Source organism: Mizuhopecten yessoensis, unplaced genomic scaffold (genome assembly GCF_002113885.1).
Source record: "Mizuhopecten yessoensis strain PY_sf001 unplaced genomic scaffold, ASM211388v2 scaffold103, whole genome shotgun sequence".
Classification (NCBI taxonomy): Eukaryota; Metazoa; Mollusca; class Bivalvia; order Pectinida; family Pectinidae; genus Mizuhopecten; species Mizuhopecten yessoensis.
In genome coordinates, this window is record NW_018403379.1 from 25,562 (window position 1) to 38,740 (window position 13,179).

Below are 13,179 nucleotides of genomic sequence, written 5' to 3' on the forward strand. Positions count from 1 at the left end.
ATAGTATAGCTTACTGTACACAGTAATACTTTCCTGAAAGTATATAATACTTTGTTTAAGTCGATACACTACTACATATACCAGAGTATTGATATCGTACTCAGTGGAAATTGCTGTAGAAATTCAATTTTGATGAAATTTCCAACCTGTTTAGATACAACTAAATTGAGTAATATAAGCTGTCCTTTTGATCGGAATTCTTTCATAATAAACGTCTACGTGTACACAATGATTTGCATTGATTCATTATCTAAGTATTTATGTTTTTACGTAATTCTCATTCGTAGGATGAACTGAAGGCCGAACTTGGAAAAACCGTAGTCCCAAAATTTGTAAAGAACTTTGAGGACATGATTGGAGGAAAGGACTGGATCGTCGGCAGTGATGTAAGAGCTTTGTAATATTTTTTTATCGACGACGAATTGTTTTTTATGTAAGTTTCAGCTAAGCAGGTCAAATCACAATATTTAATGAGAAAATGTTACAAAAGTCGACCGAGTATCGAGTATACTGCATAACACTACACCATCAACACAACAAGACATAAAAATATACCACAGCATCAACGCACAGGGACAAATATTGCAGAGTCAACACAAGCACAAAATCCCAAGAGTGCTACAGCGTCCACACAGGATAAGTATACCACAGCGTCAACACATGATAATCTCTACCACAGCGTCAAGACATGATAAAGTATACCACAGCGTCAACACATGATAAACACTACCACAGCGTCAACACATGATAAATTATACCAAACCGTCAACACAGGATCAAATATACCACAGCGTCTACATAGGATACAATATACCACAGCATCAACACATGATAAAGTATACCACAGCGCCAACACATGATAAACACTACCACAGCGTCAACACATCAACGCACAGGGACAAATATTGCAGAGCCAACACAAGCACAAAATCCCAAGAGTGCTACAGCGTCCACACAGGATAAGTATTCCACAGCGTCAACACAGGATAAAATATACAACAGGGTCCACACAGGATAAGTATACCACAGCGTCACCACAGGATAAAATATACAACAGCGTCAACACAGGATAAGTATACCACAGCGTCAACACAGGATAAAATATTCCACAGCGTCAACACAGGATAAAATATACAACAGGGTCCACACAGGATAAGTATACCACAGCGTAAACACAGGATAAAATATACAACAGCGTTAACACATGATAAAATATACCACAGTGTTAACACATGATAAAATATACCACAACGTCAACACAGGGTAAAATATACCACAGCGTCAACACAGGATAAAAAATCCCACAGCGTCCACACAGGATAAGTATACCACAGCGTCAACCCAGGATAAAATATACCACAGCGTTAACACATGATAAAATATACCACAGCGCTAACACATGATAAAATATACCACAACGTCAACACAGGGTAAAATATACCACAGCGTCAACACAGGATAAGTATACCACAGCGTCAACCCAGGATAAAATATACCACAGCGTTAACACATGATAAAATATACCACAGTGTTAACACATGATAAAATATACCACAACGTCAACACAGGGTAAAATATACCACAGCGTCAACACAGGATAAAATATACCACATCGTCCACACAGGATAAGAATACCACAGGGTCAACACAGGATAAAATATACCACAGCGTCAATCCAGGATAAAATATACCACAGCGTCAACACAGAATAAGTATACCACAGCGTCCACACAGGATAAAATATACCACAGCGTCAATCCAGGATAAAATATACCACAGCGTCAACACAGGATAAAAAATCCCACAGCGTCCACACAGGATAAGTATACCACAGCGTAAACACAGGATAAAATATACAACAGCGTTAACACATGATAAAATATACCACAGCGTCAACACATGATAAAATATGCCACAGCGTCAACACAGGATAAAATATACAACAGGGTCCACACAGGATAAGTATACCACAGCGTCAACCCAGGATAAAATATACCACAGCGTCAACACATGAAAAAAAATACCACACCGTCAACACAGGATAAGAGATACCACAGCGTCAACAGATGATACAATATACCAAACCGTCAACACCGGATAAAATATACTACAGCGTCTACATAAGATACAATATACCACAGCATCAACACATGATAAAGTATACCACAGCGTCAACACATGATAAACACTACCACAGCGTCAACACATGATAAAATATACCAAACCGTCAACACAGGATCAAATATACCACAGCGTCTACATAGGATACAATATACCACAGCATCAACACATGATAAAGTATACCACAGCGTCAACACATGATAATCTCTACCACAGCGTCAACACATGATAAAATATACCACCGTGTCAACACAAACGGACAAAATATACCACCGTGTCAACACATAATAAAATATACCACAGCGTCAACACCTGATAAAATATACCACAGCGTAAACACACGATACATTCTACCACAGCGTCAACACAGGATGAAATATACCAAACCGTCAACACGGATAAAATATACCACCGTGTTAACACAATCGGGCAAAACATACCACAGCGTCAACGCATGATAAAATATACAACAGCGTCAATACACACAGGAAACATCTTAATCACATCGTCGATACGATATAGGACAAAATATACCAAATCATCAGCACACAAGGTAAAATATTTCATAAGGACACGAAATGGATTGCAGTTTTCAGTTTTTGATTTAATCTCTTTCGAAGTCGTTCATCACAAACATATAATCTGGTAGTGTACATGTAACCATGCATTTGCCATCACTTGCAAAATCTGCATGTTAATAAGGAAAAACACTTCAATTGTGTGTTTGTAATACGTGAGTAATGGTTTGTTAATTGTGTTCCTACAGATGACGATTGCCGATCTAGCAGTGTTCAGCTTGTTTAAGACCATGCCGAGCATGTTTGGCGAGGACTCAACCAAGTGTTATCGTGAAAATAAAAATCTACAAGCGCACGCCAAACGAGTGTCTGAAAACAAGGGCATCAAGAAATGGCTGGCAAGCCAACCTGTGAAGAAATGAACTGAATGTCACGATGTCGTTGTATATATAACTTTATTGACTTGAGACCACTTAAATGACATTTCATGTGTGCATACCTCTCTAGATCATTGTTGTTTGATTTCTTCATCAGCTTTATTTATAAATGGCTATTGAATATGTTAAGTGTTGTGTCTTTGTAAATTTTATTTACAGTTGATTGCTTTGGAGCAAGTGTATCAATTGAGTGCTAACTGTTGTCTTATATCATATTTGAGTTCATGTGTGAGACGAGATATGGACACTCTAGATAATTGCAGTGTCAGTCGAAACATTAACTTACATTTGGTTGTGTAAACCAGATATAAGATGACGATCGATTTACCAGCTTTGTTTAGTACTTCGTATCAAGTAGCCTTCCTTTACCTGCCAATTGCGAGCTCTATCTAAAGTTGTCGTTCCAACACTTAGTGAGTGTAAGGATCGACAACTCTGGGTAGCGATTACTGCCAATTGTAACAGTCCCACCTCGGTCAAATACAGGAGTTTGGTGTGTCGCCTGATCTATCAGTGCCGATACATACTACTTTTTCTGACCTGATTAATATGTTTCCGTGTCTTTTTGGTGTTCAGTAACTTGGTCATATTTTCGCCTCCCAGTCTCTCAGATATACGTTGCATCGTTTTTTTTTATCTAATTTTATTCAAGCAGTCTGTAACTTATTTTTAAGTATTTGATCCTTGGGATGTTTGGAGTGTATTGTGATATGGGATTGCTTTTGTTATGCCATAGTCGCGATAATCCGCTAAAAGGTTTCAAATAGCAGTTTTTATATCGGGAAGTATTGACAAATGAGCTTTCGTTTGCGATATCCACGTGTTTTCAATGCCTCGTGAATCTATTTATGTTTTTGCTTTTTTGACGTGTTGTTCTATGACAATCGTATCATATCTTTTAAGCAATTTACAAGCTACGTCGAACTTCTGGCGAAATGGGTGTATGATTAAGTTCAAGTATTAGACCACGAGTGTCCAGTAACAGTCCAATACGTGTATGCAAGAACGGTATCAAATAAGTACATCGTGACGTCGTGTCCTTCCTCACGTGTGAATTTAAGGCTGTATGTAGAATTTAGGGTGCTGAAGTGAAGATCTTCTCTACCACTTTCATGATGAACTCTGTGAGGGTAGATGTGTTTCCTTACTCTCTTCAGTGCTCATTGCAATATCCATGTTTGCTTTTTGACATAAAGTTCTATGACAATCATATCATATCTTTTTGAGCAATTGCATGCTACGTCTAACTTCTGGTGCAAATGGTGCGAGACTTAGTTGAACTGTTAGTCCCTGTATTGCATAGACCATTACTTGTATGGTTTTATCATCTAAACAATGTCAAGAAAGTGCATCGTACCGCGGATTACACTCTCACTTAATTAAATGTTGTATGTACAATTTAAGGTCTTCTTTACTCTTATATGATAAGCTCTCTCAGGGTAGAGGTTATTGGGGTTTTTTTCTCCATCTGTTCTTATGTCATAGATTGTCATCTCGTTTTTCTGTTTGCACATTGCTGTAAATACCCTTAAATATAGGCGAATCGACTTTTCGATTCGATTGTCGTCTCGTACATTTTAAAATTCCCAAATGTGTCCACGCTTTACTGTCATTTGTCATTCGCTGGATGTGACAGAGTACATATCGTACTGAAGTCGTGATAACTGTACATATCGTACTGAAGTCGTGATGACTACATATCGTACTGAAGTCGTGATAACTAGTGTACATTTACAAGTTACTGCTTGTACAATAAAAACTCATATACAAACTATATCTACCAACCTGAAAAATAAAACATAAAACATCTTAATAAACTTGAACAGATACATCTGCAGAATACTGTCTTCTTCACATTGCGTTGGATAAACAATAACACATAAATTGTGACTGAAAGTTCGGAGCTAAAGCAGTCGACAACCCAGATCACCTACTAATACCAGAGGCCACAAGTCTTGTTGGTTTGTTAGGTTTGGGTTCACCTACGCTCTCTGCATCCCTTGAATATATCATAGCACTATTGAAGGCTCGGTATGCGCCACCTTGTTGACGAGACTAGAAGACTAGTTCAATTCTTCGATGTACATCAAAAGAATCCCGCGGTCACTTAATGGTAAAAATTGACAGGCTTTGAAGTCGGGTGTCGCCCCAATCTGATTAAAATCATATGTTACATGGCTTGTTAACTTCGTACTACGCCTAAACATCTGAGCGTGCCACGGTCAGGGTCACGTTCAGGTGACCTTTATATTTATAAATACTCATGAAATTTTGACCAATCAGAGACCCTCTTTCAAAAGGGTGCTCGGAGTTGTAACAAATATGGCGGACATTGATGAGAATGATGCGAAAGTTCTGAAGTTATTTGAGATTGATCGTCTGAAACCCGAACAGAAAAAGATAATCAAACCTTTATTAGAGAAGAAGACTGTATGGTGGTGTTGCCTACGCAATTATTACTCAATGGGTACGTTTTCATTGACGTCGTAGAAGCCCAGTTCCCGCCGCCATAGTTTCAATTCAGTTCAGTCTTCAGATTCCTCCGATTATTTGGATGAGCACCCAAGTAGGTCCTTGGTGAGTTAGTTGGATTGGCGAGGTCCTTCAGAATATAAAACACTGTAGCACAGGGCATTCACACTGGGGCTATATACAAATGGACGTATTTACATGTGTCCCCATCATCAGCCCACCATGAAACTCAGTCCATTCATGAGTAGTGGTAATCTGTATATACTAATGTCAATGGGAAAGGGGGAACATCATTGATTGCTCAAAGATTGAGTGCAGATAGGTAACGTATTCTCTTCAGATGTATGTTGGTAAGGAACTCCCTTGAGCAGAGTTCGATCCTGCGGACTATTTCTTCTCTGCGTTTATGATGCATCTGTTGATTAGTGAGATGGCGAGAACAGTCGAGGATAAGTTGAGTGAAGCTCTCAGGATCTTCCAGTAGATACTGTTTTGTCAATCCAGGGATCTCGATGAGTTTTCTTTTGCATCTGAGTCTAATATCCTCCAGTCTGCAGCATTCAGCTATGAAATGGCATCTTGATTCAGGTTTGGAGTCGCAGAGTTTACAGGTGGGGTCGATCTCAAATTGGTTGAATCTGGCTCGGTTTGACTGCAGAATGTACGTTCCAGTTAGAATCCTGGCTTTTAAATCTGCTCTTTGTACGCCCCTTTTTATTGGATTTGTCATTGAGTATAGATGGTGGGGTAATCCAACTTTCCGTGCATCCGGGTTTAGATATTTCAGAGAAGGTTTCTCTTTTACCTCGTCTCTCCAGTAAGCTTCCACTTTCCCGTTTATGGCCGCATTGAGGATGCGTCTCCATTCATATTTATTCGGGGGGTTAAGGAGCAGATGGTATGCTGTTTGGCAAGTTGTAGAATTGCAGTAGTCGCCGGATCTCTAAGAAGATGCTTGGTTCTTCAGCTGACTTTACAGCAAATTGCCGCACAGCAATCCTGTATTCGATGGAGTTTGGTTTAGACAGGACACAGTGAAAAAGGTTGAGCAGGTTTTTATGGATGACAGTGGTGGTAGGCAGGATACCGACGAGGCCGAGAACAGCCACGGAGGGTGTTCTGTCTGGTAGGTGCTGCATTTGACGTAGATACTTCCTATGAAATCTCTCGAGGCTTTCCAGGTTGAACTTGGTGAGGAGCTGCGTCTCCAGGCCATACAGTATTCTGGGAATGACATAAACTGACCAGATGTATCCCTTTGAGGTTTGGCTTAGTCCAGTCTTGCTATGCAGACCTGCTCCCATGAGGGAGTAGACGGTTTTCCTTCCCTTTCAATCTTTTCCTGCACACTAGATTTTCTTTCAGTGGATCTTAATATGACGAGATGGACTATTGTTTTGCCTAGTTGTATTTCCTTGCTTTGGAGGACAGGCAGGTTTATGTCCTGATTAGAGTTGTACTGGAGGATAGAGCTTTTCGAGGGATTTATCCGATACCGGCTACTATTGCTGAATTGCCCAACGGTGTCGACCATTTGTCTCATTTATGCATCCGAGTGGGAGAGAAGGGCAAGATCATCAGCACAGGTGACGTGCGGGATGTGTATGTTTCCGACAGTGGCACCCTGACATTTTCCCTCTAGTTGTAGGAGTAGGGGGTTATTGTAGCGCTTATAATGCTCCGTTGAGAGGACTCCTCCTTGTCTAACACCTTGCAGTAGATTGATTTCCTTAGAGAGTGTTCCTTGTCATTTTACTCTGGATGTCATATTCTCATAGAAGTTATGTAGAAGGATCCAGTCTGGGCCTTGTATACCATCGAAGAACAGTTGGTGGAGGAGGATTTCATAATTTACCACATCGAACGCCTTCTGTGTATCTAAGGTCGTGAGTAATAGTTTCGTCTTGTTTGATTTGGCTTCTAGGTGGCATTCTGTAATAATTAGGGCTGATTTTGCTGATGAGGTTCCTTTTGTGAAGCCCGATGGAGTTGGGACTGCGTTCTCAGAAGGATCGTTTCATGTCTGCTCTTTAGTACATGTTCTAGTATCTTTAGTAGTATAGGAGTAACAGTGATTCCTCTATAATTCCCTGGTACATCTGTTGGACCTTTCTTGTGTACAGGGGTTAGCAGGCCGAGTTTGAGGTTTTCTGGTAACTCTTTCTGCTGCAATATGGCGTTTATAATAGCCTTCAGGTTATCCAGAATCCTATTTCCCGTCATCTTGAGATGTTCACAGGTCATGCCATATGCATCAGGGGCCTTGTTGTTGTGTAGCTTGGAGACTGCTGCTTTGATCTCAACTATACTAGCTGGTCTGATGTCGAGTCCATCTGCCATGCATATAGATTTAATGATCCCGTTGTCAAGTTGGATATCCCTCAGGTAATCATCATGGAAAAGGTCATCTTTCAATGGAAGAGCTAGAGTTTGGAAATAATCGGCCCATCCATCTTTGATCTCGTCTGAATTACTAAGCATCCTCCCATCCACCATAAGCTGGGTTGTACTGTGTGTGCATGTGGACCGTTGGAGCTTAACCAATTTGTTGAAGGTCTTTAGGTCTCCTTTTGAAGCCATGATGTTGGTGACTTTTTCTATTTGCTTATCACAAGCCTGTTTCCTCTGGATCTTTCTAAGAGATTGCTTTGCTTGCCGCATTGCTATATTTGCAGGGTGTTGTCTGCTGGAGGGGCGACCATGTAGTCTCCATGTCAACCATGCCTTCTTGCTAGTTTTCGAGGGTCAGGTGGTCTTTTCTTGCGTTTCTTCTTGCTACCATTTTCTCCGCTGTGCCCCGGAATACTTATTCGCACCGCATGTTGTAGGGTTTCAGTTAGATGGTTTATAGCAACATCCAAGGATTCTGTAGAGTCTATTTGAGTTGGGTCCAAGGCCCTGTTTGACTTCTGCCTTATACCTATGTTGATCGCATTTATGCTATGCTGGTGTTGAGCTGGTAGGATGCTGTTGATCTTTGGTATGGAAGTTGATATTTATTGTTGCAGAGATACTTGTGTGGTCTGAAGTATTCCTATGGTCGGCAAGGCCAACCTGTTGATCCAGGAGTAGTGCGTAAGCCTTTTTGTTCATGAGAATATAATCTATTTCTGCGGTATTTTCTCCACTTGCACGCCTGAATGTGGGTGTCCAATCCTGCTTGTTGTACAGTTGGTTGTCCTTGCAGAACTGTTCCAGAACTATATCTCGGTCATTTCTCGGGTTCTCCGTAGTGAGGAGTTCATGTCTCCACAGAGTAGTACTGCGTGCGTTCCAGTAAACTTAAGTACGACTTCACGCACCTCATCAAGTATTTCAATGTAGTCTGCTCTGGAGTTATTTCCCCTTGGGGGAAGGTAGGCATTAATAATACACATTTTGGGATCTGTATCCAGTTCAATAACTGTTATTCTGTCACCACCATCTGGATGTTTCGTTGTTTTCATGTCCCAATAATTCCTGTAGAGTATGGCAGTGCCTCTATATCCACGAGGTACTTGTAGGGGGGGGGGGGGGGGGTATTGGGCTGTTGGTATCAACAGATTTTCCGAATATTTCATGTTTATAAGAAAGGTCAATCATCATCAAGATCTTGCAGGCACACTACATCATCGTTTTGAAGGAGTTCCTCAACATAGGTCCTGTTACCCTTGACGTTTTTCACATTAAGGGTAGCTACTTTAATGGGCTCGCGAGTGTTGTCGACGGGTTCCGTCCTCTTTGCTCCGAAACTCGCCGTGGGACAAAAAAGACAGTTGTCCATTTTGATGTTCCTTAGTTATCTGCTCCTTGGTGTTCTCTATGTCTGATGAGATGGAGTGATCAGGGCTTGTTATCTCACTTTGGTTTGGGGCAGGAACTGCGCCATGGAGCTTCCTGATAGACAGGCCATTTCTGTCCACTTTAGGTGTACTAAACTTCTGTTTGTGCGGCATGGAGTGCATAGCTGGGGCACTATTCAGTAGGTCCAGTTTCCTTTTGTTTGGGGGGTTATCAGACATTTTCAGGGGGTTCCCTTCAGCCAGGTCTAGCAGACTTGGGAGATTCTTAGGGCCATAGTCGTTAGATTGTTGCGCGAATCTCACTCTGGGTTCTTGTGGTTTCCTCCATGGTCCCCATGTTCTGTCATATGCTGGAGCATTGCTAGCAGTACTGGGTCTTTGGTCATTGAAGGCCTTAAGTTTGTCCTTTTTGTCCAGAGTTGTCGCACCATGATACCCTGCATGTTGGTTGTTTGTATGTGGTTGACAAAACTGTGTTGGAGTCTGAAATCCTTGGTTCCTCAGGTCTTCTGACTGCGGCTGTTGCTGGCAAGGTTGTAGGTGAAACGGTTGTGTAGGTGGTGGAGGAAATGGTAGAGTAGTGGGTTGCATCACTGGAAGGCCGTTAGGGGCTAACTGGATCATGAAGCCAGGAGGTATGGTAGCACTGGGCATGACCTGTTGGAACTGTTGCTGCTGCATTTGTAGGTTCCTTTGCATGTTTTCTACTTGGAGAATCTTCATGTTGATCTCCATGACACGAAGCTTGTCATGAATGGTGTCTAATTCATGATGTTGTCCAGATTAGTATGATGGTACATGTGTTCGGCGGTCACTTAGTATTTCTGGTTGGAGTACTTGATGTTGTAGCAAGTTGTTGGTTTGTTCAAGCTTGTTTATTTTCCTTTCCAAGAAGATGATAACACTTCCAGAGTGTTCAAGCTGTTCCTGCAGGTCTGCTTGGTTGTTACTTATTCCTTTGTTTGCCTTCTTCTTTCTCTCTGGTTTTGGATCATTCATTTTTTTTCCGGGCAGGAGGTCTTATATTCTGACTATTTCCAATGAGGTCAGAGACAATGCATGGGGAGTTCTGTTTGTCGTGAGTGGTAATATCAGTATGTATAGACAGGCTGTGTTGTTGTAAATCCACAGCAACACACTTTGGTTGCACACAGGCCTCGTATCCATCTTTAAGATGTGTTGGAATTATCCAAAACAGCAGGGTTTGAAGCCGAAATTCCATTTCCTGTGGTTATATGCCCATGGTCGCCATGGACTTCTGCTGTGTCAAAGGGGACTTCATCATAACGAAGGTCCTCACATTCTTGTTGAAGGATGGAAGTGTTGATCTGTGGCTGGGGTGGGGGGGTAAGTGAAATATCTAAGAAGGAAAGATGTCTACACGATAGACAGCTGTAGCGTGGGTTGCCACTATAGAATTCTGACAAGTCAGTGTCTAGGTGCTCGCAGGAGTAATGATATCAATGATGACAGATGTCGCATTCAATGCCCTCGGAGGCTACATAAACATTGCAGTGGATACACGTATCCATATTCTCCGCTAGAGATGGTTCGGTCTGATCTATCTGAGAAGGTAGAGTATCATGTAAGATCCTATCTTCTATCTGTAGCATACTGGTGCAGGCATCCGGTGCATCTACACTTTTCTTCATACATCTATCAATAAGATCTGCCATCCTTCTGTCTAGACCATCCATGCTAGAGTGGGAATGAATTACATGTAGAATGTCTGGTAGGATGTCTTCCTGGAAAAGGGCAACATGTCTACCATTAATTAGTAGGGAAGATTGGGTGTGATACATATATATTGTAAATTTTTGGCGCTTTCCTGAAACACCTGAGTTGAGTCTATTGTAAGAACGGATATATGTTCCGGGTTGTTTCCAACTTGGTCAGTGATTTCTTCATGGGTGAGGACTATGTTATAGCGTTCGCATATCTTTTTGACTTGGTAGCCTTAATTATCTCCTCCTTCAAGAGTTCATAGCAGCCTGTCTTGCAATCAATCTTTAGTTGTTGGCCTCCATCTTTTGGGATGATATTTATGAATGGTCTGTCACATCCTTTTCTTTTGTTTTGTAGGGCCGTTTTACAATTGAGTGTGTAGTTACGACGTGTGGTGTTACAACGCGTTACTATGTCTGTTTGAGCTGATGTATGGGCGTTCTCCTTCGAGGTGGTGACAAATGCATTGTTATTGATGGGGGCCGCCATCTTGAAAAGATGCCGTCAGATCTAGCGAGATCCCGCTCCAATAAAAGTGGCAATATTTGGTAAAATGTGTTCAGAGAGAATCGGTACGGAAGATAAAAAGTCAGTAAGGGCACGGTAAAACACAATATAATTACAGTTAAAAGTTCATCAATGAGACTGAGAGATGTAAAAACGCCGGGTTGGTCAAGCTATCATGGGTGAAATTCAGTATCACATAGATTGTATCTCAGGCAGTGAGCAAGCAATGCAGTTTAAGGGTTGATTTAAAAGTTCAGTAACGGGTTTAAAATTGAGTCTATGCTCTAAAATGTTTAATGTAGAAGTATTCATCCAATGTAGAATTGGTATCCCAATCGCTTTTTATGTATCCAGAATGATATTCCGATTCGCTGGCATCTTTTGCCAGCGCGCCTCTGATTGGTTCATCTGAAGGTCACTTGAACGTGACCCTGACCGCGCGCATTCAGATGTTCAGGCGTAGTACGAAGTTAACGAAGCAATGTAACATATGATTTTAATCAGATTGGGTGTTGCCCCGTTGTGATCGTTAAAGGACAGGTATCAGCCTAGCAATTGATCAGGTGTTTTTTTTTTACCTGAGACCAATCAAACGGCTCTCTTTGTGGCTTCAATTTTATGAAATATCCCAGGGTTGCAGGGAGCAAAATTTAGCGTACCCACTGGAGTGTCGAGGATGACGTATGCGCGACAGCTACAAAATGTAAGGTCATATAAAGAGGGTGGTATAAGGATAGAACACTGAAGAGAAAGAACAGCAAATGGATAAAGAACAAATATACAGATGTAGATCTCAAGCGTAACAGTGGGATCGGCAGACCAATTTTGAATTTTTCAATGTCACCTTAGCAGAAGACACTAAGAAGAAAATCCCCAATTCTGCAAGGGAGCCCATATTTGCCGCTTCTTATGACATGCAGTGGGATACAACACGTCTATTCTTTACCTAAACCTGCAGGGGATATGCGACAGAGAAATTGAGGATATGCAATCCAAAGACGGATTCCCTCATCATCCTTGAACGCTGGAGGACAGCGTATCAAGTGTATAGTGAAAGGAGTATCGTCTAAACCGTCACCGCTGATGTCTGTTTATTTAGCATCACGTAGGAACACACATGGAGAGTCGAGATATATGAAGTGTCGACCAGTTCAAACAGGTTGTGCAGATACATACATGTTCTTTGTAACGACATTTAACTTAATCCCACTGAAGTGGACGAGAGAGTCATCTGTTCTTTGAGTGTAAAGAACCGCTAAGTCTGACCACCAACAGGACAGACTTCATCTCGACTCATCCCTATAGCAATTACTGGACCACTATAAATCACTAGTACCTCTCGTTGAACTGCATTTCTCCTGCTGTCAGTCACAATGATGGTTTAGTGTTATAGTCCAGTTGTTATCTTAATTAAACTTAAACTAATTGGAAATGATTTGTATGCAGTGCCGTTTATCTACATTAAAGCACGAACAAAGAGAAAAAAAGAAATACAGCTAGGCCAAAAATATTTTAAAATTATATTAAGCTTGCTGTTCATGTATGCCTTAAGAGCGTTCCGAAATTGAAGATATTGGCTTTTGTTTACCTTATTAAGACAGAACATAGTATTCCGAT

General features: G+C 41.2%; 1 protein-coding gene across 1 annotated transcript in view; it reads left to right on the forward strand.

Moving 5' to 3' along the window:
• LOC110455047 overlaps positions 1-13,179 on the forward strand; it is a 32,812-nt gene that overhangs the window by 6,023 nt on the left and 13,610 nt on the right. Inside the window, exons 4-7 of the mRNA XM_021504993.1 lie at positions 288-386; positions 2,888-3,058; positions 8,557-8,623; positions 9,748-9,883. Coding sequence (XP_021360668.1) covers positions 288-386; positions 2,888-3,058; positions 8,557-8,623; positions 9,748-9,883 — 473 coding nt within the window. The remainder of the gene's footprint in view (positions 1-287; positions 387-2,887; positions 3,059-8,556; positions 8,624-9,747; positions 9,884-13,179) is intronic.